Genomic DNA, 21,014 nt, shown 5'->3' with positions numbered 1-21,014 from the left:
AAAACAGAACAAAACCAGCATAGTTATGAGAGCTTTCGCTCCTTGCTTACTGAAACAGATTTTGAACACAACAAATGTTTAATACTCATCTGTATATTATACATTTCATAGAAACAATATATCTTCTGTGTTTCAGCAAATTAAGCCTATTAAACACACTGATTGCAAATATGTAGGAATCTTGTGTTGCAATTGGGTTGCATTTAAAGCATGCTTTATTGGAATTAGTGAATATTGCAATTTAATAACTAATTTATAATCTCATGTTTATTTGGCAAAGTTCTCTAGAATGCCAGCTAGTCAAGTCTGTACTAACCCACTACTGTATATGTGCCTTTGGTTCTGGAATATTACACTCATTTATTTACAATTATTATAAATGGTTGCAGATGGAACTCACTTGTGCAATATTTAATTCCCATCTTTGCACATTCAAATTAAAGACATTAAACATAACAGTATAATTATATAGGCCAAATCAATAGGAAAATGGGTGGATGGGGGCAGGAATTCCAGAGTTAGTGAACTGTAACTTCAGTTAATAAATGTCAGGTTCTTTTGCTCATTACAGGTAGTCCTCAATTATGACCACAATTAAGCCCCAAATTTCCACTGCTAAACAAGACAGTTGTTAAATAGGTTTTGCCTCTTTTTACAACTTTCCTTGCCATAGTTGAGTAACATGTTAAGTGAATCTCACTTCCCCACTGATTTTGCTTTCCAGAAAGATGCAAATGGCAATCTTATGACTCTAGGACACTGCACCTGTCATAAGTCAATTGCCAAGCATCCAAATTTTGATTGTATGACCATGGGGATGCTGCAATAGTTGCAAGTGTGAAAAATACTTTTTTCACACTTTCACTTTTTTTCAGTGCTGTTGTAACTCTGAACAGTTGCTAAATGAATTGTTGTAATTCCAGGACTACTTGTAATTACATCAATCACTGCAAAATTATTTCAAAATGTTCTTCAACCATGGGGAAATTTCATTAATCTCCATTGGCATAAGTCTTTTTGCTGTTGTTTTTAAATGTCGGATATTTGATCTATGTTTCCTATACAGCAGGATCCCAAGCAAGAAAAGCCCCATCCCTGCACACACAGCATCCAGGCAAGGCACAAAACCACGTCTTCCTGCCCCAGAAAGAAGCACCCTCCACAGAACTGTTCCCTGGCACTCAAAAGGTGTGGGGGGGGCACTACTGTAAAGTGACAACTACAAATCTTAGCTAGTTCTGAGAACAGGAAAGCTGCTACCAAAGGAAGTACATTTTCTGGAAGCTAAATACTCACTTTGGAGTATTAAGGGTGTTTACCTTAGAGAAACTTCAATGTCAGTTTTAACACAGTGTCGTTGGACTGTATCTCTGAGAATCCAGTCATTCACATTAGAAAAATTTAGCCCAGCTCTATCCTTATTAATCACAAGAATCCAGAAATCAGTTGGAGAACAGTTTTATTTACTATTTAGCTGGCATTTTCTCTCTTGTAACTTCTGCCTGTAATTCCAATGTCTATTTCCAATTTTTGCTCAGTCATTTCAAATAATCACAGAAGTCCACAAATGTAAACTTACTAACTTTATCGTACTCTGACATAGAATAATCATTCAGCAACAGTAACAGTTCTCCGACAGTTTGCCTTACTGACTAAATTTAGAAAGAAGCAGATCGTGAGCATCTGATTTCTAACATACTCACTTATGAACAAAACATAGAATCACTTTTCTCTCTCTCTTGAATCCAGTTATTTAGAGAGGCATCTTCTGAACTGTTTTCATTTCACTCTGTTCTTCATTAAAAGTATTACACCTTTGAGAACTCTATAACATGATTCCATCCAACAGCAAGTGCGTTTTCCTACTTTAACCCTGCTAAATCCTATACAATGTGAAGAGGAAAAAACACAACTGGGCTCATTAAAAACATCTAATTTCCCAAATCAGAATGTTCAGGAAATTAAGCCAAGAGGATAAATTCCTAGCAACTTCTGATACTCCTTTTTTCTTGTGCTTGGAGGTCAGTCAATACTAATAACACCCAGGAGTTTCCCCTCCATACAGTTGGGCATCAGCCTACTGAAGAACAAAGATGAATTATGCCAAGACAACTGTTGATCCCGCTGGAAAACAGACTTCAAGGAAGGTGACAGAAATAGTTGTGCACAGGGATGGCAATGGCCCCTGAAAGCGAGATGCCCAAAGTATCAGCTATGCAAGCTACTCCCATGGCAAACTCTCGATGTTCTGGCTTGCTCTGCATGTAAGAAAAGAGGGGGGGGGGAGGAATCATATTTCTTTGCCATGACACTGGATGTATTGAAACAAGTTGGATAACCAAATATCAAAGTCTTCAAAGAAATTAACTGTTCCTTTCAACTTCAGGATTGCCCCCTAGCTGAAATGCCCAGTTCTCCCCATTTCCAAAATAAGTGATGAAAATATTTGTTGTTTCCTATACTAGTTAAAGAGGACCATTGAGTTTGTTTGCAGAGAAGCCCTGCAAATCTTATAATTCATCTTTTATTCTAGGTGGGAGTACCTTCTGGTTAAGAGCCACAATTTATCATCCTTTAGCCAGCTGAGGAAAAGGCCACTATGAAATAGACTAGATCTGGGAAGTTACTTTGATGGGTGGTTACCATATTTTTCAGAGTATAAGATGCACCGGAGTATAAGATGCACCAAGGTTTTGAAGAAGCAAATTAAAAAAATGTTTTTTGCAGTCTGCAAACCTCCCTAAAATGGCCCATTTTTTCACAAAAACAGGCCCATTTTTTTGTCCAGAAAAAGGGTATGGATAGCCTTTAGGAGGCTTATAGAGTCCTCCTGGAGGCTGGGGAGCATTTTTGCTAATTTCTGCCCTCCTCAGCCCCCAAGGAGCACTCTGAAAGCCTCCTAAAAGTTATGTACAGCCATTTTGGTGAAGGGGGCAGGGTTTTGGGAGGCAAAAAATGCTGCATTCAGTGTATAAGATGCACCCAGATTTTCAGCCTCTTTTGAGGGAAAAAAGGTCTGCCTTATACTCTGAAAAATATGGTAATTGTGAAAGGCTATATTTAGAACCTATATTACAATTTTGATGTGTTTCCTAATTAAATTGGGGTGGGATGATGTGGGCACTCTCTTGCCAGTGTTAAGATATTATGGTCAGCAGGATGTCAAGGACTATGAAAGAAGGGCAATGCAGTGTCATAGGATGCTTATTTGTTCTACACATTTGAGCATGAGATGCTCTCTTCTTTCCACCCAACATGTAACTGATCTTCCATCCTTCCAACCCCACCTCTTGCTTCTTCCCTCAAACTCACCTCTTCACTGACACAATGGAAAGTGTTCACATAGCCAGCTCCTCCCAGCAATCCCTCATACAATATCAGCACGAAAACCAAAAAGATACTGGGTAGAAACAAGTAGCTCACGGCAAATAGGAGAAACACCATATTCAGGCACTAGGGGAGAACAAAAGAAAATTAGCCTGGTAAAATGGTAGCAATTTTCTGGAAGCCAAATCATAGACAAGACATAGTTTACGGTGGCAGGTCACAGATTATTCCAATAGAGGCTCGCCGGTTCTTTTTTGTTTTTAATCAGCCTTGCTCTCAGGTTTTTAAAATCAAATACCTTTCACAGATATTAGTAGCTTATGCCCCTGATGAATACCTCTTGATTGATTCTGACAGCTATTCATGATGTTAATGGAATGCTGAATTGTTTACGCTAGTCAGATTTTGTTATTTTTATTCATTTGCCTGATGCAAACCACCTTGAGCCTATGAAAGTATGCTGAATGTAAATAATTCCAATACATAAATACAAAGCAAGTGGGAGGAATGGAATAAATCTTACAATCAAGAGAGGACCTGTTTTAAAGAGATGGAAAGGAATCATTACATGGAGAAGAAGGGGAAACATTGGTGAGCGGATTTTTTTTACCTGCAATATAGCCAGAAGCCATATTTTTCGGATCCGTATACAACTGGCAGAGGAACGGGAAATAAAAACCCCTGCCTGATAGAGCATCTGATACCTGCAAAAAGACAGAAAGAATTCGGCTTAAGCCACAATATGGTTGGTTAAATTGTTACTTCTATATATGAATATACTAACTGTAAATATTAAAAAATCCTCCAGAAGTCACACAAGAGTTTTCACATCTAGAGGTAATCCTTAACTTGTGACTACAATTAGGACCAAATTTTCTGTCGCTAGGCAAAGCAATTGTTAAATGAGTTACTCCGGATTTTACAAATGATTTTTGCCACAGTTGTTAAATGAAGAACTGCAGTTGTTAAGTGAATTATGCAGTTGTTAAGCAAATACAGCTTTCGTATTGACTTTGCTTGTTGGAAGCTGGCTGGGAAGGTTCAAATGGCGATCACATGATCCCAACTGATCATAACTATATGCTCATTGCCAAGTGCCCAAATTTTGATCCGGTGACTATAGTGATGCTACAATGTTTGTTTGGTGAAATGACTGGTTGTAACTGATTTTTTCCCACTGCCGTTGTTGTCAACCCTGAAGCTGACTTAACCAAAGACATTTTTGACAGCTTCAGCATTGCCACACTGGAGCTGAGGGATAGGGAGGGGGGATTTGAGATAATTGAGATTCTGTAGCCAAAACAAAATATTTTCTCTTTAAAACCAAGGACATTCTCACACCTAGTCGGAGGAAGGCAGAGTGATGTCACCTGGCAGCCAGAATGCACTGTGATTGGACCATGTGACTGATTGTTTTGAGAAAATGGGAAAGGTTTGACTTGTAATTAGGTGAAAACTGCGGAAGTCTTCAGAGTCAGTTTTCACCAGATTTGTGCCAATATGATATTTCCAATAAAGCTACTCTTTGAGGAATCTATCTGCCTTGGAGTTTTGTTTAGCATGGACTTGTTACTTGGAACCCTGACAGCTGTCACTTTGAACAATTGCTAAACAAATGCTTGTATCTTTTTTCTAGCCTACCAACTCTTCTCACTCAGTTAGTAATTCATTTTTTCTCCACAAAGTTATATCCAGTTATCTTATTCAGTGTTGGATGAGGCTAATGGGAGGTTACAGTCTAACATTTTGAAAGCACCAAACAAAAAGTAGCTATTTTATCACCTTGCCACTTACCAGCGATATTGTTGGGGATGATTTAAAGTTGTGTTTCGAAAATACAACAATTCAAACTGGGGAAAAAACAAGGCAGAGAGTCAATGTTAAAAAGAAAAAGCCTCAAAATTTTTTAAAACCTCTTCTAAAGCAGTGCGGCCTGCTTTGTGGGAGTGGCTTGCTGGCCATGTGACTGGGTGGGAGTGGCTTGCCAGCCATGTGACCGAGTGGGAGTGGCTTGGCAATCATGTGACTAGGTGGGCGTGGCCAACTTGTAAAATGTGGTGAAACTCACTTAACAACGCTCTTGCTTAGCAACCAAAATGTTGGCTCAGAAACTCTGGCATTTGAAGCACGCAAGTCTTAAAGTTGTCAAGTTACAAGACCCTTGCACCCCTAACCCTTTAGGAAAAAAACCCCAAGGGTGTTCAAACTTGACAGCTTTAAGACTTTAATGTTTATATAAGACTCTTAGAGGTGGGTGGGGTGATTGGTGAGCCAGCCAACGGCGGGCGGGGCAAGCGTGGTGTGGATGTGCGGGGGGAGGGAGCTGGAACCGGTTCTAAATGGCACGGTAGATTTGTGGAACCTCTTCTATAGAAGAGGTTAGAAGTGGCAGGAACCCACCCCTGACCAGCATCGACTACCAATAAAGGAATAATTCCACTCACCAGACCCTGATTGATGAAGTATTCGGCAAAATACACCACAGACAAGGGAATGAGGTATTTTAAAAGACCCTGAAAGAAACAAAGTGAATGAGTTCATTGTGTGAACAGCCAAATTGTTTAAGAAACCATCAGGCCCTTCTTCCTACAAGTAACACCATCATCAACCTAACCATAATTTGGAAATATTGTGTTATGCGTGAATGTTTGCATATAAATAACATGCAGATACCGCAAGAACTGCTTCTGAAAATTCTTATAAATTAAAGCATTAAAATGTTAAAGCCAAAATGTACAGGTAGTCCTCAACTTACAACCACACTTGAGCCCAATATTTCCACTGTTAAACAAGACAAATTATCACATTTTATGACCTTTCTTGCCACCATTGTTAAGTGAATCACTGCAATTGTTAAGTTAGAAACATGGTTGTTAAGTGAATCTGGTCTCCACATTGACCTTTCTTGTCAGAAAGTCACAAAAGGTGATCATCTGACCCGGGACACTGCAGCTGTCATAAATATATGTTAATTGCAAAAATCTGAATTCTGATCATGTGATGTTGCAACAATATGAAAATTGGGCATAAGTCACTTTTTCAGTGACATTGCAACTTTGAATGATCACTAAATGAATGGTTGTAAGTCAAGGACTACCTCTGTCTTAAAGTACCAAATCACATGGATTACTTGAAGTTCCAGGAAGAATATATTCATGTGATACAGTTACAGTCCATGGACAAGGTTGAGGTGATGATGTATTAAATTTGTATAGCACTCAACTCTGAGTTAATAGAAGCAGATGTACTTCAGAGTTATAAACTTAGTGAAACACATTATTTTTGTTGTAAACTAGGCCTTGTGCATGAAGGCCTAGATTTCAACAAAAATAATGTGTTTTACTAAGTTTATAACTTAGTGCATGAAAACCTTGTGCATGAAAGTTACAATATGCATGATGTATGTGTGTGTGTGTGTGTGTGTGTGTGTGTGTGTGTGTATAATGTTGAAACCTATGTTGTCACAGAAGATTGCAACTATAAACCATAATAAACGATCACATCTTAGGTATTTTTGATGACAGAAATATGGGAAATTGTATAAATTAAAGGTATAATTAAAAAAAAACATGAGTTTGAAAGGCAAGAACTGTATTAATGGTTGATTTCCAATAGAAATTAATTATTTGTATATTGTCCATCTACTGTTCCCAAAATGTGTTTTGATCCAGTCTCTGTTTATTATTAAATTTATATCATTTGTTTTTTGTTCGGAATTGAAGGGGAAATACATGGAGTGATCTCTCCTCATATTTTTTCCTCACAATTACATGCCTGTGAGTAAGTTGAGCTGAGAGGAAACAAGTGACCCAAATTCACTCAGGGAGTTTCCATGACAGAAATTGAAGTAAAACTTGAGCCTTTCCACTCCTAGTCCAGCGGGCCTCTTTCTGGTTTTTTTAAATCCTCTTTTTCAAATTTAAGATACTTCTAGGCTTTTACTGCACAACTGCCCTATCTTCTTCACTAATATTTATAAAATGTATTTAAGTAATGTTCTTTCTTCTTGCCTTTTGCTGCCATGTTTTTAACCCACCTCTTTCCAGAGAACAATGAGTCTGCTTATAGGAAGGAAGTACAAGGGCTGACATTGTGGTGTAAAGAAAATAATCTTACACTTAACACCCAAAAAGCCAAATAACTTATAATTGACTTGAGGAGGAAGAGAGATGTACATTTACCATTGTACATAAATGGCAAGGAGGTGGAGAGGGTTGGTAGTTTAAAATTTCTGGGCATTTATATCTCAGAGGACCTCTCATGGACCATGAATGCTAACATGCTTGTGAAGAAGGCATAGAAGAGGCTATACTTCCTGAGAATGCTAAGGAAGATAAATCTATCTCAGCATCTATTTCTATCCTACTATCACAGCACTATTGAGAGTGTCCTGACATGCGGCATTCTTGCATTGTATGGGAGCAGCTCTGCAGCGGACAAAAAAGCTCTACAGAGAATCATTAAGACTGCCCAGAATAACACTGGGCTTTAGCTACCAGCCCTGGATGACATCTTCGCATATTGCTGTTTGAGGAAGTTGCACAACATTTTCAGAGACTCTTCTGCTTTTTAGACTGTTGCCTTCTGGCAGAAGGTACAGAACAATTAAAACTAGGGCCACACGTCTTCTGAATAGCTTTTATCCCAGAGATATAATTGCACTCAACAATGAACTAAAGGGCCACCATCAGTGAGCTATTGGACAACACCACTTAGTCTGTTGTGTGAATGTTTGGGTGGTTTAGGGGCAGGGAATGTTTTTTTGGTGGAAGGAGGGTGTTTTGGGATTGTTATGTGTGTTGGGCCTGATCTCTGAGTGTTATGTGAATTTTGTTGTATGTGTAAACTGTGTATATACGTACAATGACAATAAAGTAAAGTAAGTAAAGGAAATCTATGACGAAAAGATTAAATAGCTGTACAATATTCTTACAAAAGAGATCCTCCTAAAAATGCTACACGTATCAATTGTTCCCTAGGCACACTTAACATTGGTCCCCACTTAACCACCTACAGGAACCACCTATTTACACTTGCACAGCTCAAAAGGTCCTTCCCACTTTCTCTAAGCAGGCTTCTTACCTTGGCCACCTGTTCTTTTTCCTGCAAGGTGAGCTGAGGTTTTTGTATCACTGGAGGAAGGAGAGAGTAATTGAAATTATAATGACAGTGTGTTTTCCTCTGAGAAACACACAAAGCTGTGGGGAAGCCCACAACCAAAGAGTGACCTGATGTTAACTGAGTTAGCATTGACTTATGATCATCTGCTTAGCAACTGAACTTGTGATAGATCTACTTCAGGGTAGGGGGACTTATGAACTGGATTTGAAGTGTTGCCACTGTTCGAGGCCCCTCGATGATGTAACCATATTTTGGGCTCCTACAAACCAAGTTGCATTTGCAGCTGTTTGCATCATCCCAGTCATGTGACTGCATTTTACGATGCCACCATCATTTACTTCCAGTTTTCATCAAAATCGCACCCATCACGAACTATTTATTTGCTTAATGACCATGTTTGCATAATAACCAAATTTATTCACTTAACGACCATTGCAAAAAAGATGAGAAAATTAGGTTGGTCATTTTACGACCATCACAAGTTATAATTGTGATGGGCAGGCTCCATTATGGTCGCAACTTGAGGAGTCTCTGTGTTTTGTTTGATTTGGAACATGGGGGTTTAAAGGAATTAAATAGTCTCCCTGAGCAACAAAGGTTTAATACCACCACCACCCTACGCCCATGTGTTGTGTCTTAAAAACCTACAACTCCCCCTCCAAACATTGAGGGCACCGAGCAGGCCCTTCAAAAGAGGCTTCATGGTGTGGACGCAAGCAGTTTGCCCATAATTAATTAAAAAGATGACAAGATTTGCAATAAAATAATTCCTACCTTTGGCCTGAGCAGAGGGTGTCCCAGTGAAGGATGCCGCAGGGGCATTTTTCAGAGAGAAGAACATGCATTAATGGAACACGCTTTCCACTTCTGAGATCAGGGGAGCCATTCACAAAAAAAGTCACTTACTTTGAGGGTGTGTCAACCTGTCCCCGAGAAGAGGCTGTTGAATCACAGAAGGGGCACGTGGCGATTTTGGCTTGCAGACCCCCCAGCCACAGCGAGGGGCTTGAGGAGGGGGAGCCAGCAGGAAGCAATAGCTATGGAGGTGGAGAAGCAGGGAGATGGTCAGGGGTCATAACAAGTTCCCGCCAGGTTGATGTTACAGTTATTATCCCCAAAATAAGCCATAGCTTGCTTGTGACTAGCAAGATTACTTTAAGATTTCATCAGATTGTTCGCTTATTGTTATTATTCTCATCAGCTCAAACAATGGGAAGGATCCTTTTTGTGTCTAATGTCACATTTAAAAAACAAATGTTTAAAAACCAAATGTTACCCAGTGCCCCTCTTCGAGGGCACAATGGGTGGTCCAGAAACATGAAATATAAATAAGAGAGAGAGAGAGAGGGAGGGAGGGAGGGAGGGAGGGAGAAAGGGAGGGAGAAAGGGAGGGAGAAAGTAAAGGAACACTTCAGTGGCAACTATAGAGGGGGTAAGGGAAGAATTTCTGGTTGATTCTTTGTTCCCCATTTTCTGGGGTAGGTGCAGGTAAAACTCATTAATGTAGTTATTAAGACTCTCTCCCCCCCCTTATTTTTCCTTGAAAATGGATCCCTGTCTTGAGAGGGTTGGCTGGGGAATTCTGGGAGTTGAAGTCCATGCATCTTCAAGTGGCCAAGTTTGAGAAATACTGATCTAAGAACTGCAAGCCATACAGGCTCTCCAATCCTCAATTAAGGTGTGAAGTATAAATTAGAGAGACTACCTAAAATTCTATAATCTTAGGAACAGTTAAAACAAACATTTTTGAAGGGGATGGAGAAGGACTGACGTATATTCAAATGTAAAAAAAGAAAACAGCATCTTCACAAATATCTTCTCATTGTTCCTATCATGCATCTCCTCCCACTTATGACTGTATGACTGTAACTTTGCTGCTTGAATCCTTATATTGATACTGATTGTTTCCTAGTTGTTTATTTGTACTGTACCTTATGATTCTTGACAAATATATCTTTTTTTATGTACACTGAGAGCATATGTACCAAAGACAAATTCCTTGTGTGTCCAATCATACTTGGCCAATGAAGAATTCTATTCTATTCTATTCTATTCTATTCTATTCTATTCTATTCTATTCTATATGATCACTACTACCGGTACAAAGTGATGATGCTTTTCTGCTTCTTCTTAAAATAATTTTTCTTTATAATAATTCAATTTTATGACAGACCCCAGCCAATACATTCAACAATATAAAATTGAAATACAACTAGATCACGTAATACAGAATAACACTGTAACTTTTGTTTCTATGTAATTACATTTCATTCTTCCCTAAATTGAAGCATTGGATCTAATGAGCATCTAAATAAAACTTTGCAATTTTTTGTGAGATTCTAGAACCTTGGTTGGCAAACAACAGCTAGCAGAAAAATAATTTCATTGACCATTTTGTATTTTGTAAGCTATAGAATATAACGAAGTGCTACAAAAAGAAGCAAGATGAGCCAGTATTTTTGTCACTTTCTCCCCACAAGGACACTGAGACTTGCAAGATTGTTGTCAGCATTTCAAGACAGTCTACATCAAGAAATCCAAGTTATGAACACTAAAACTAATTTTATTATAAGATTATAATAATAGAATCTTGCAAGTCAGAATGTGCCTCCTCCACTCCTGCTTTTATGTTCTACAAAACAAGGGAGGGTTAATTCTGTGACTTTTCTCCAGTTACATTCCTGTTTGGTATTTAGATTTATCAGATGTTGTGTATATTGTGGCTTTTCCTCCTGTCTCTCAAGGTTATTCTCACATCCCATTGCAGCTGCATCAGTGGTGGAATTCAATTTTTTTTTACTACCGATTCTGTGGGCGTGGCTTGGTGGGCGTGGCATGGCTTGGTGGACACGGCAGGGGAAGGATACTGTAAAATCTCCATTCCCATCCCCTTCCGGGGGAAAGTTACTGAAAAATCCCCATTCCCTCCCGATCAACTGGGACTCGGGAGGCAGAGAATAGATGGAGGTGCGGCCAGTCAGAAATGGCATTTAATGGTTCTCCAAACTTCTCAAAATTTCCACAACCGGTTCTCCAGAACTGGTCAGAACCTGCTGAATACCACCTCTGGTATCTTCCTGCTTCAGAGGACTTTTTTGATTCTGGGTCCAAAGTACAGCACATTCATATATTTCATATGCAGTCAATATCCTGCTTCTTGCTTCATTTTATGCTTTCCTAGTCACCATCATTCATTCATTGCCCATCTTTATTATTTCCATAAATACTCGTTCCTCTTCCTATTTTCCCCACAACAACAACCCTGTGAGGTGAGGTGGGCTGAGAAAGAGTGGCTGGCCCAACGTCACCCAGTTGGCTTTTGGCTAAGGTGAGATTAGAACTCACAGTCTCCTGGCTTCTGGACTAGTGCCTTCACCACTAGACCAAACTGGCTCTCAATTTGTCTTCTTGACAATGTTTTCACCTTTCCTTTTTTTGCATCTGCATGTGGCTCTCTTTGCACGCCCTGTTTTTAGACCTCACCTGGCCAGCATGATAACAGGAACAATGGTCATAAAGAGGAGAGTATCCTGCGGAGACAGGCCTATCTGGGTCAGCCCGAGGTAGGAAAGGGCCCCAATCAAGCCAGCCCCACCTGTTCCAGATGACCAGGCAGACACCACAGCACTTGTGGGAAGAGAAGCAAAGGAAACAACATGAGTTGGAGAACTTTTTGTATACAACTTCCACATAATCACTTCAAATCTAACCACAGTTCTTGTAAGCAAGAAAAATAAGGGATTCTTTGGCATTAGATATCTTTTTTAAATGATGCATATATCAGAGATAGTATTCTATTTTCTTCACTACCGGTTCGGTAGCAGAAGTGTACAGAAGTATGCACAGAAGTGGGAGCATGCGCAGAAGGTCCTTGATGACATCAGGGTGGGTGGGCGGAGCCTCACGCCACCACCACTACCAGTGTGCCCGAATCAGTGCAAAATGGCAGCATACCACCACTGGCATATATGCACTCTAGAGATGCTCATGCTTTACTAAAGTAGTTTTTAAGTCAAAAGCTGTTCAACATTTCTCATGAGCATGCGTTATCCAGGTACTAGCCAATAAGAACTCTGTTTAATTCATGTTTCTAAGCTCAATTTAACTAGGTTGGATACATATAGCTTATTTTTTCCAGAGAGAAATACACATCTTATGACTACTTTCCAACCAGACTGTTTAATATAATACATCTATCTTCTTTAAATCTTATTAACAGAATTAAGGCAAAGAAAATGTCACCTATTAACATGCAGAAATGTATTTAATAGTCTCAGCAGTTCAGTTTAACATCAAAGCACATGTGAATCCGGTCACACTAATAAATAATTACTGAGTTCTGGTGACTGCAAAGTTTATCTATAACTGCTCCTCTCACTTCCTTCCCACCAAATGTTTCTGGGCCCAATTAAGCATAAAACTTTCTTCACAGCCTGCCCAGCCAGATAGCAAAAATTATTTTGCTTGGTTCACTATATGTATCCTATCTGAATAATTACCTTTTTGGAAGGGGAAATAGTTTTGACTATTTACAGCCTATTTTGGTGTTTTATAAGTTATCCAAATGGTACATATTTTGATGGCTGTTAGATATCTCTTCCTGTCATTTCTGAGTACCAAACTTATAAAGTTAATGCACCATATATATAATCATATAAGCAAAGATCCACGAGATCAATTCCTAGTAAAGGATTTGAACCACTCGGAATAAAATCTAATATTTGAGGAGTCTCAATACAGTAAGGGCAAGATTAGTCAGATGGTAGCACCTGATGGTCAGCATAACCAAAAATACCACACAGGATATACCGTGTTTGTGTATATGAAGAGAGTTGTGTCTATTTGCTAGGAGGGTGGGGTGAGGGGCTGCATTTTTGAGACCACCAGCACTTTTATTTTTCAGTTTTGCCAGTGAGAATATATAATTTGACTTTGGGATTCCAAATCCAGTTCCTGCCTTCACGCTCATTTTCTTTTAAGGAAGTTACTTAGTCTTACAACGAAGTTGACTCTCATGACCATCACTTTGTGAAGGTGGTGCCCCTGACAGTTTCTCAAATTTTCAGTTGGATCTACAGGCCTAGAAAAGCTGGGCACCTCAGCAACAAAGGCTAATTTGTTAAGCAAGCAGGAGCTGCAACCTAACTCTTTTGTAAAGTGTCATTCACCATCCAAATCAGTGTTTCTGAACTTTGGAGACTTGAAGTCCTGTGGCTGGGGAATTCTGGGAGTTGAAGTCCACAGGACTTCAAGTCTCCAAGGTTGAGAAACACTGATCCAAATCCTACAATTGCCCTTCTCGATGTTTACCTGTTGAAAAATGATGTGAGTGCCAGGAATGTTATTTCACCAAGACCAGAGGATATACTGGCAAGCACGACACCTATAGCAGTGAGGAGAAAAAAAAGGAGACACCACACGTAAGCAACCTGTCCTATTGTTATCAAATCTCTGAACTGTGCAGAAGTCAGAACAGGACTGGGCTTAGTTTCTTCTGTCACAAATGTATCAGTTGTATGCAGTATGTTCATCTCTGTGCAAGTTTTACAACTTCAGAACTTTGGCAGAAATATTTAAAATATACACATATTTTACTGATTATTTGTTTTGCCTTCCAGAAGGAATACTTCTACTTGGAATTCCGGTCAGGTTTCCCCTTCTCTATTATACTCTATTCCATATCCACATTCCCTTTTTAAGGAATATTCAGCATTCTTTTGCCAGTGAGCATGTTCTAGTTCAGGGATAAGCAACACGTGGTTCTGGAGCTACATGTGGCTCTTTCATCCTTTTGCTGTGGCTCCCTGTAGCCGGTTGGCTCCACAATTGATAGGGCTTTCAGTAGGAGAGGTAGAAGAAAAAGAATGCCGGGCTAGGAAGAGACTGTATGGTGGGGGAACCGGACTTCTGATCGACTCCAGAATTGAACGAGGGGCTTCCAGTTAGGACATTTGTGGCTCTTTGAGTGTTTAAGGTTGCTGACCCCTGCTCTAGTTTGATATTTTGGCTTCTTTAAAATATATATATATATATATATATATACATATATATATATATATATATATATATATATATATATATATATACATACATACATACATACATACATACATACATACATACATACATACATACATACATATATATATACATATATATATATCTGAAGATTTATCCAATCATTTTAACTACTTCTATTTTATTTTTTTTACTTTCGATGTGTAGCAAGTAATGACATGATAAATCAGTTACGATAAACCACAATTCTGGCATATCAGGACAAGTAAATTAGGGTTATTGATGGATCAAAGCCAGGTCTGTTGCTTTTGGTTATAAATATAGTCAAAGGGACTTTGGTATTGAAAAAAATGGCTTGAGTTGAATGGCAAACGCACTTGTTTCCTCCAAAATTTGAATAATCATCTGTTTTAAGATTATACACACATGAAAACGATACTCACCCAGGAGGCTTTGTGTTATGCTGGTGGAAAAGGCAACTAGTAAAAAGCTGCCCCAAGCTGAGGTGACACAAATGGCAACACGCAAGCTGTGGAGGGAGGAGAGGGGAGGGGAGGAGAGAGGGAGAAAGAGAGGGGGGAGGGGGAGGGAGGGAGGGAAGGAAGGAAAAAAGAAAGAAAGAAAGAATGAAAGAAAGAAAGAAGAGGATTAGAACAAACTACCAGGCAATAAACAAAGGGATTGCTTCTTATGCATTTCCTTTCTCGGCTGAGCCAAGGTGGCGCAGTGGTTAAATGCAGCACTGCAGGCTACTGCTAGATCAGCAGGTCAGCGGTTCAAATCTCACCGGCTCAGGGTTGACTCAGCCTTCCATCCTTCCGAGGTGGGTAAAATGAGGACCCAGATTGTTGGGGGCAATATGCTGACTCTCTGTAAACCGCTTAGAGAGGCCTGAAAGGCCTATGAAGCGGTATATAAGTCCACTGCTATTGCTATTGCTATTTCCTTTCTCGGCTAAAATTTCCTAATTCCACTTATTTCTTACCTTGATGTAAACATACAGCTTTCTCCAATAGGAAAAAAGCACCTATAAACACATTTTCTTCAAAAGACAAATGTAACCCCTGTACAAGCAAATCATACAATAGGTCGGCATCAGAGGTGGGTTCCTACCAGTTCGCACCTATTCGGTAGAACCAGTTCGTCAAATCTACCGAACGGGTTAGAAGAGGTTCCACCAGTGGACCCGGAAAGCAGGCCACACCTACAGAAGAGGTTCCAAAATTTTTTGAAACCCACCACTGGTCCTTGGATATGATTATTCTACACTATCATACTCATATTTATAAAACTCAGTGCCTCTGTGAAAGGTAAGGATGACTACTGCGTTTGTGGTGCAATCAGAACATTGCGTGTGTTGAAGTTGTTTTAAAGCAAACCAAAGATGCCTTTTAAAAAACAAGTTTACATCATATTCTTATGCATGCCAGTGTTGTGTGTGAGGTAATTTAAGGTGGTTCTGACAAGTGTCGTTGGCATCTTCATATCCGGTCACATGGGCGGCAAGCCGCTCCCACAAAGGAGGCCACACCCACAGAGTAGGTTCGAACAATATTTGAAACCCACCACTGGTCGACATTCTCTAGAGCAGTGTTTCTCAACCTTGGCAAATTTAAGATGTGTGGACTCCAGCTCCCAGAATTCCCAAGCTAATTTCTGACTGGAGAATTCCGGAAGTTGAAATCCATACAATGCAAAATTGCCAAGGTTGAGGAACATTGCTATAGACATTGATTTCCAGGTATGCTGGAATACCTTTATCTGTACTACCAGTAGATATGGCCAGGTTGAAAAAGAGAGCCCAAGACACGGATCCTTTTTTTGAATGCAAAGCATGACAATATTGTGCAGCTTTCCCCGTACATCAAGAATATTCTTTTTAATGTAAAGAAAATTTCCATTAGGAGTTCAGGCAGGGGTGAAATGCTATCGGTTTCACTAGAACTGGTAGTAAAAATGCTACCGGTTTGCCCGAACGGGTATTTCTAAGGATCAGATGTGACACATGATTTATATTAGCTAGAATCATCGGATTTCCTGCTTTTTAGATTTACCTAATCTAAATCACCTGGCACAGTGGATTCCCACCCCCTTGCTGTTCTACCTATCTTTGTAGGCATGCTCAGTAGCAGGCTCATCCTATTTTGACACTCTGTGCACGCGCGGAAGGTCCTGTGCATGCGTGGAAGTAGTGCGCACTGACATTTGTGAACCAGTAGCAAAGGTAACTTGATTTCACCCCAGAGTTTAGGTATAATATTTAGTCATTAAAATGCTAGCTAGGAACCAGGAGAGTTCTTGAGTTCTAGTCCCGCCTTAGGTATAAAAATCAGCTGGGTGACTCTGGGCCAGTCATTCTCTCTTAGCCCAACTCACTCCAAAGGATGGTGGTTGTGTGGAAAAAAAGGAGGAAGAAGCCTTGAGTAACTTATAAAAGTAATGGCAGGATAAAAAAGTTTAAGAAATAATAATAAATAAAAATACCTTCCCTTCTCTTACCTGCAATGATATGCTAATTATTTTGCACCAGTGCAAACTTACCCATATGGGAACAAGTGGATGCAAAAAGGAGCACTGAATTTGATGAAGAGAGTTGGCAAAATGTCTGCCAGCAGTACCGCCTATACAGGATGCAAAAAAAAAAAAAAAAACCTGGTATCAAAACCTCAAAGTACCTCGCTCCTTCCCCTGCCTGATCTGGCTTTTACACTTACCCCAGTCGAAATGGTGTTGCAATCATACCCAGAAGTATTGGTGGTGGTATTCTCTGGAGAAGCACTGGGGGGAATCTGAGTGGAAAGCAAAAGACGGCAGCGTGTGTTTACTCAGCAAAGTTCCATGAAATCAGCAAATCTCTGATGAAAACACTCTAAAATCTCATTACATCTGACAATCTCAAAAGGTCAACATGTTTTGTGGCCCGTCCAGCTGCCAGCAGGGCTAGCTGCGGAGTCAGATGAGGAGGAGGTTGAGGGAGAGCCTGGCCCAGCTTTGGAAGGCTCTGATAAGGAAACAGAATCGGAGGCAGAGTCGGGGCCTCCCCCAAGTGGGGACGCAGCTATCTGGGCTTCAGGGCCTGAGCTGAATGAGGGAGAGGAACCTATGGGACCCATCCCAGATGAGCATATACACAGAGAGAGGAGAGGAGAGCAAAGGAAAACAATAAGCCGGCTCTCAAGGAAAAGCAGATGTGGACACTAGTCAGCCCCTCCATGGCTGGGAAATAAACAGTAGGGGTTTGGGAGTGGCCAGCAAGTGGGAGTGGCCAGAAAGCAATTCAGATTTCAAGCCAGAACCAGGTCTGTTGGGACTAATTACGTTTGGTTTTTTGTTTATCCATGTGAATAAAAGACTATTCCTACCCTGTTTGAAATAGGGGTTGTGTTTACTCATGAGTAAGCAGCTTATCATTATTTGCTGAGGCTGGGTCAGAACAACATATTTAAATATGTGTATGTAAATACAGGTAGTCCTCCACTTACAGCAGTTCATTTAGTGACAAGTTACAATGGCATTGAAAAAAGTGACTTAAAACTATTTTTCACATTTACAATCTTTGCAGCGTCTCCATGATCATGTGATCAAAACTCTGATGCTTGGCAACTGGTTCATATCTATGACCATTGCAGTGTCCAAAGTTTATGTGATCACCTTTTATAACTTTCTGACAACTGGGTTACCAATTTACCATCTGTGGTTAAGTGATTAACTTAACAACTGTGGTAAGAAAAATCATAAAATGGGGCAAAACTCACTTAACAAATGTCTCACTTAACAAGAGAAATTTTGGGCTCACTTGTGGTCATAAGTCGAGGACTACCATGGATAAGTCAAGGACTACCATGCATACATATACAAGAGTATCTAGATACTGTAGTACAAAAAAAAACTGGAGGGGGGGATTCTATGGATAATATCACTGGAAGCCCTGAATTATATCTTCCTGAATATTGCATGAGAGAATTCTAAGATACAGAATATAAAAAATGCCAAGAGTCTCTTTATCACCATCTTTGACATAGTGCCTCCACTCCAAGCTTGCTGTGTTTTAATACAGATAATCCTTGACTTACAACCGCAGTTAGGATCAGAATTTCTGTTGCTAAGCAAAGCAGTTATTAAGCTAGTCACATTCAGTCTTGCAACCTTTTTGCCACAACGGTTAAGTAGATCACTGCAGTTGTTAAGGGAATCCAGTTTCCCCCAGTTTGCTTGTGGGAAGCCAACTGGGAAGGCCAGAAATGACAATTACGTGATCCTGAAATGCTGTGACCCTCATAAATATATGCTGGTTGCCAAGTGCCTAAATTCTGATCATGTGAGTGTGGGAATACAGTGAAGGTTGTGAGTGTGAGAACAGCTGCCACTTTTTTTCAGTGCCACTGTAATTTTGAATGCTCACTAAGCAAGTAGTTGTAAGTCAAGGACTTATTGATCCAGATAACCAAAGTCAAACAGCTCTCTCTGCTAAGACATTTCTGCCAAAATGTATTTTCTACCTCACAGGTAATCTAATAAAAGGGACTTCAGCCTTCTCAGTCTCTGGTTATTGGCTCAACTGGTTGAAACTAATAGGAGAAAAAATCCACAGATAAGCAGTCCTGCTTTATTTCACATTTGTGTACTTCCTTATTCTTTCATACATTTTTTCCCTTGTACTTATTTTCTACGTATTTATTTCTTCCTGTAACTGACATTTTCTCTTGACCTGTTCCTCATTCTGCTTTTATACAAATATACACACAGACTTCTTCCTTGCACACTCACCGGTGCAGTCCCATTATGGTCTGGCACCTTCTGATGGCTGAGGATGTCATGAGCTGCACTCAGCATCACCACGTAAGCAAAATTGTTGCAAAGACCAAGTACCCTGTGTGAGGAGACAATTTAGGAAACATGGAGGTTACCACATATGCATACATCAGTGTTTGGGTTCCTAAAATGTGTTAACCTATAGAATACATACTTAGTTGTGGCTTACTGGACTGTAAGAACCCAAATATTGTGGTTACTGCAGTGTTTTTCAATCTCAGCAACTTTAAGATGTGCGGACTTAAGCTCCCAGAATTCCCCAGTCAGCATGGTTAAGAGCCAAGGTGGCGCAGTGGTTAAATGCAGCACTGCAGGCTACTGCTAGATCAGCAGGTCAGCGGTTCAAATCTCACCGGCTCAGGGTTGACTCAGCCTTCCATCCTTCCGAGGTGGGTAAAATGAGGACCCAGATTGTTGGGGGCAATATGCTGACTCTCTGTAAACCGCTTAGAGAGGCCTGAAAGGCCTATGAAGCGGTATATAAGTCTACTGCTATTGCTATTGACTGGGGAATTCTTGGAGCTGAAGTCCACACATCTTAAAGTTGCTGAGATTGAAAAACACTGCTTTACTGTATAAACTTGGTTGCAATCGATCCAACCAATTGTGGCTTTTTAAGTACTAAGTGAACTATGTTTTACCATAGTGTGAACCATATCACTGCTATCATTTTGTTCATTTTTTATTCTATTATATTTTTTATTGTAATTACAGGCCCCACTTTCTTTCACAACACCAGCTCAGATGCATGTAAACAGGGTTCAAACACTGATTAGATCCAGATCAGTTTAGCTCTGTTTGTAGCATCACTCATTTCTTCAGACTATATAAAACACTATCGCCACACTCAAAATTCCACGAAGCTTGAATGCATGCAACGTAATGCACGCCACTAGTTGTACAAAGTGCGCTGCAAACAAATAGGATGACGACGGCCCAGTGGAAGAGGAGGTGTAAAAATATCAAGTTTGTAGAAAAGATACTTAGAAAATAAATGTGGGCACAAGGCAGAAGTGCTTAAGCTGATGTGCTATAACGTGAAAAAGAAGCTAGTTTTCACACAGCAACAGAGGTGAAAGTGGTAGTAGTAACAACTGAAGACATGCTATTGTACATCCTGCATCTCCTTGAACCAAAGAATTAGCGTAAAGGAATTCACCAGAAGCCCGCATTGTTTCTCCGCTGGCTGCAAGCATCCAGGGTGGCTTCGGATTCCGCAGAGTGCACCACACTTTCATTTTCCTCTGTTTGTGGGGGGAGAAGAAGCACAGCTGTCAGAAGTGAGGAGACATTGGGGGGGGGAAGGGGGAAAATCTGAACATGAGAACAAACTCACCCTCAGAATCACCCGAGGCTTCCTGCCATCTGCCCCCAGCGTGCTCCATGGCATGAGGCAGAAATCAGAGCACAAGAGGGATCACCTAATATTAAAAAGGGGGAAGAAAGAGGAGGAGCATGAATGCACAACAAATTTCTGGGACTTTCAGGGATGCATCGAGATGATCCCTCTGGCTTGTGCCCCACCTCGTCCCGTTCATCCCTCTGGCTAAAGCTGCGCCGCTACCTTTAAGAAAACGTTTCAATTAGACTTCTCTGCAAATCTGAGAGGGCTGAAGATCGGAAAAACTGAAACCGAAGTTGTAGGCACGGCAACCCTCCTGCGGCTCCTACTTCCTGGTTTGATAGCACTTCCTCCTGCCACGCAACGTCCTCAGCTGGGCTTTGCTGTCAATGGC

General features: G+C 40.3%; 1 protein-coding gene across 1 annotated transcript; it reads right to left on the bottom strand.

The window, feature by feature from the left end:
• Positions 1-1,442: 1,442 nt before the first annotated feature.
• CLN3 (CLN3 lysosomal/endosomal transmembrane protein, battenin) lies at positions 1,443-20,975 on the bottom strand. Its single transcript, XM_087713792.1, has 16 exons — positions 20,843-20,975; positions 20,615-20,699; positions 20,438-20,522; positions 19,234-19,336; positions 17,181-17,255; positions 17,008-17,087; positions 14,910-14,995; positions 13,759-13,831; positions 11,932-12,075; positions 9,355-9,485; positions 8,410-8,459; positions 5,772-5,840; positions 5,122-5,177; positions 3,938-4,031; positions 3,313-3,453; positions 1,443-2,258 (listed from the first exon to the last, which is right to left on the bottom strand). The coding sequence occupies exons 2-16, from the start codon at positions 20,661-20,663 to the stop codon at positions 2,139-2,141; spliced, it is 1,356 nt and encodes a 451-aa protein (XP_087569918.1). The 5' UTR covers positions 20,664-20,699; positions 20,843-20,975; the 3' UTR covers positions 1,443-2,138.
• Between the last annotated feature and the right edge of the window lie 39 nt (positions 20,976-21,014).

This window comes from Thamnophis sirtalis, unplaced genomic scaffold (genome assembly GCF_051295495.1).
Source record: "Thamnophis sirtalis isolate CommonGarterSnake01/CBP01778 unplaced genomic scaffold, rThaSir2_p1.2 scaffold_4, whole genome shotgun sequence".
In the NCBI taxonomy this organism is placed as follows: Eukaryota; Metazoa; Chordata; class Lepidosauria; order Squamata; family Natricidae; genus Thamnophis; species Thamnophis sirtalis.
This window is presented reverse-complemented; position numbering and strand designations above follow the sequence as displayed.

What these genes read in the sequence shown, in the direction of transcription:
- CLN3 (XM_087713792.1), bottom strand. Translation starts at nt 20,663, where the DNA reads ATGGAGCACGCTGGGGGCAGATGGCAGGAAGCCTCGGGTGATTCTGAG. An exon ending in ACCATAATGGGACTGCACCG is followed by an intron (nt 17,256 to 19,233) that starts GTGAGTGTGCAA and finishes CTTTCCACTCAG; the next exon opens with ATTCCCCCCAGTGCTTCTCC. An exon ending in CATCCCCAACAATATCGCTG is followed by an intron (nt 4,032 to 5,121) that starts GTAAGTGGCAAG and finishes GTCTTTTTGCAG; the next exon opens with GTATCAGATGCTCTATCAGG.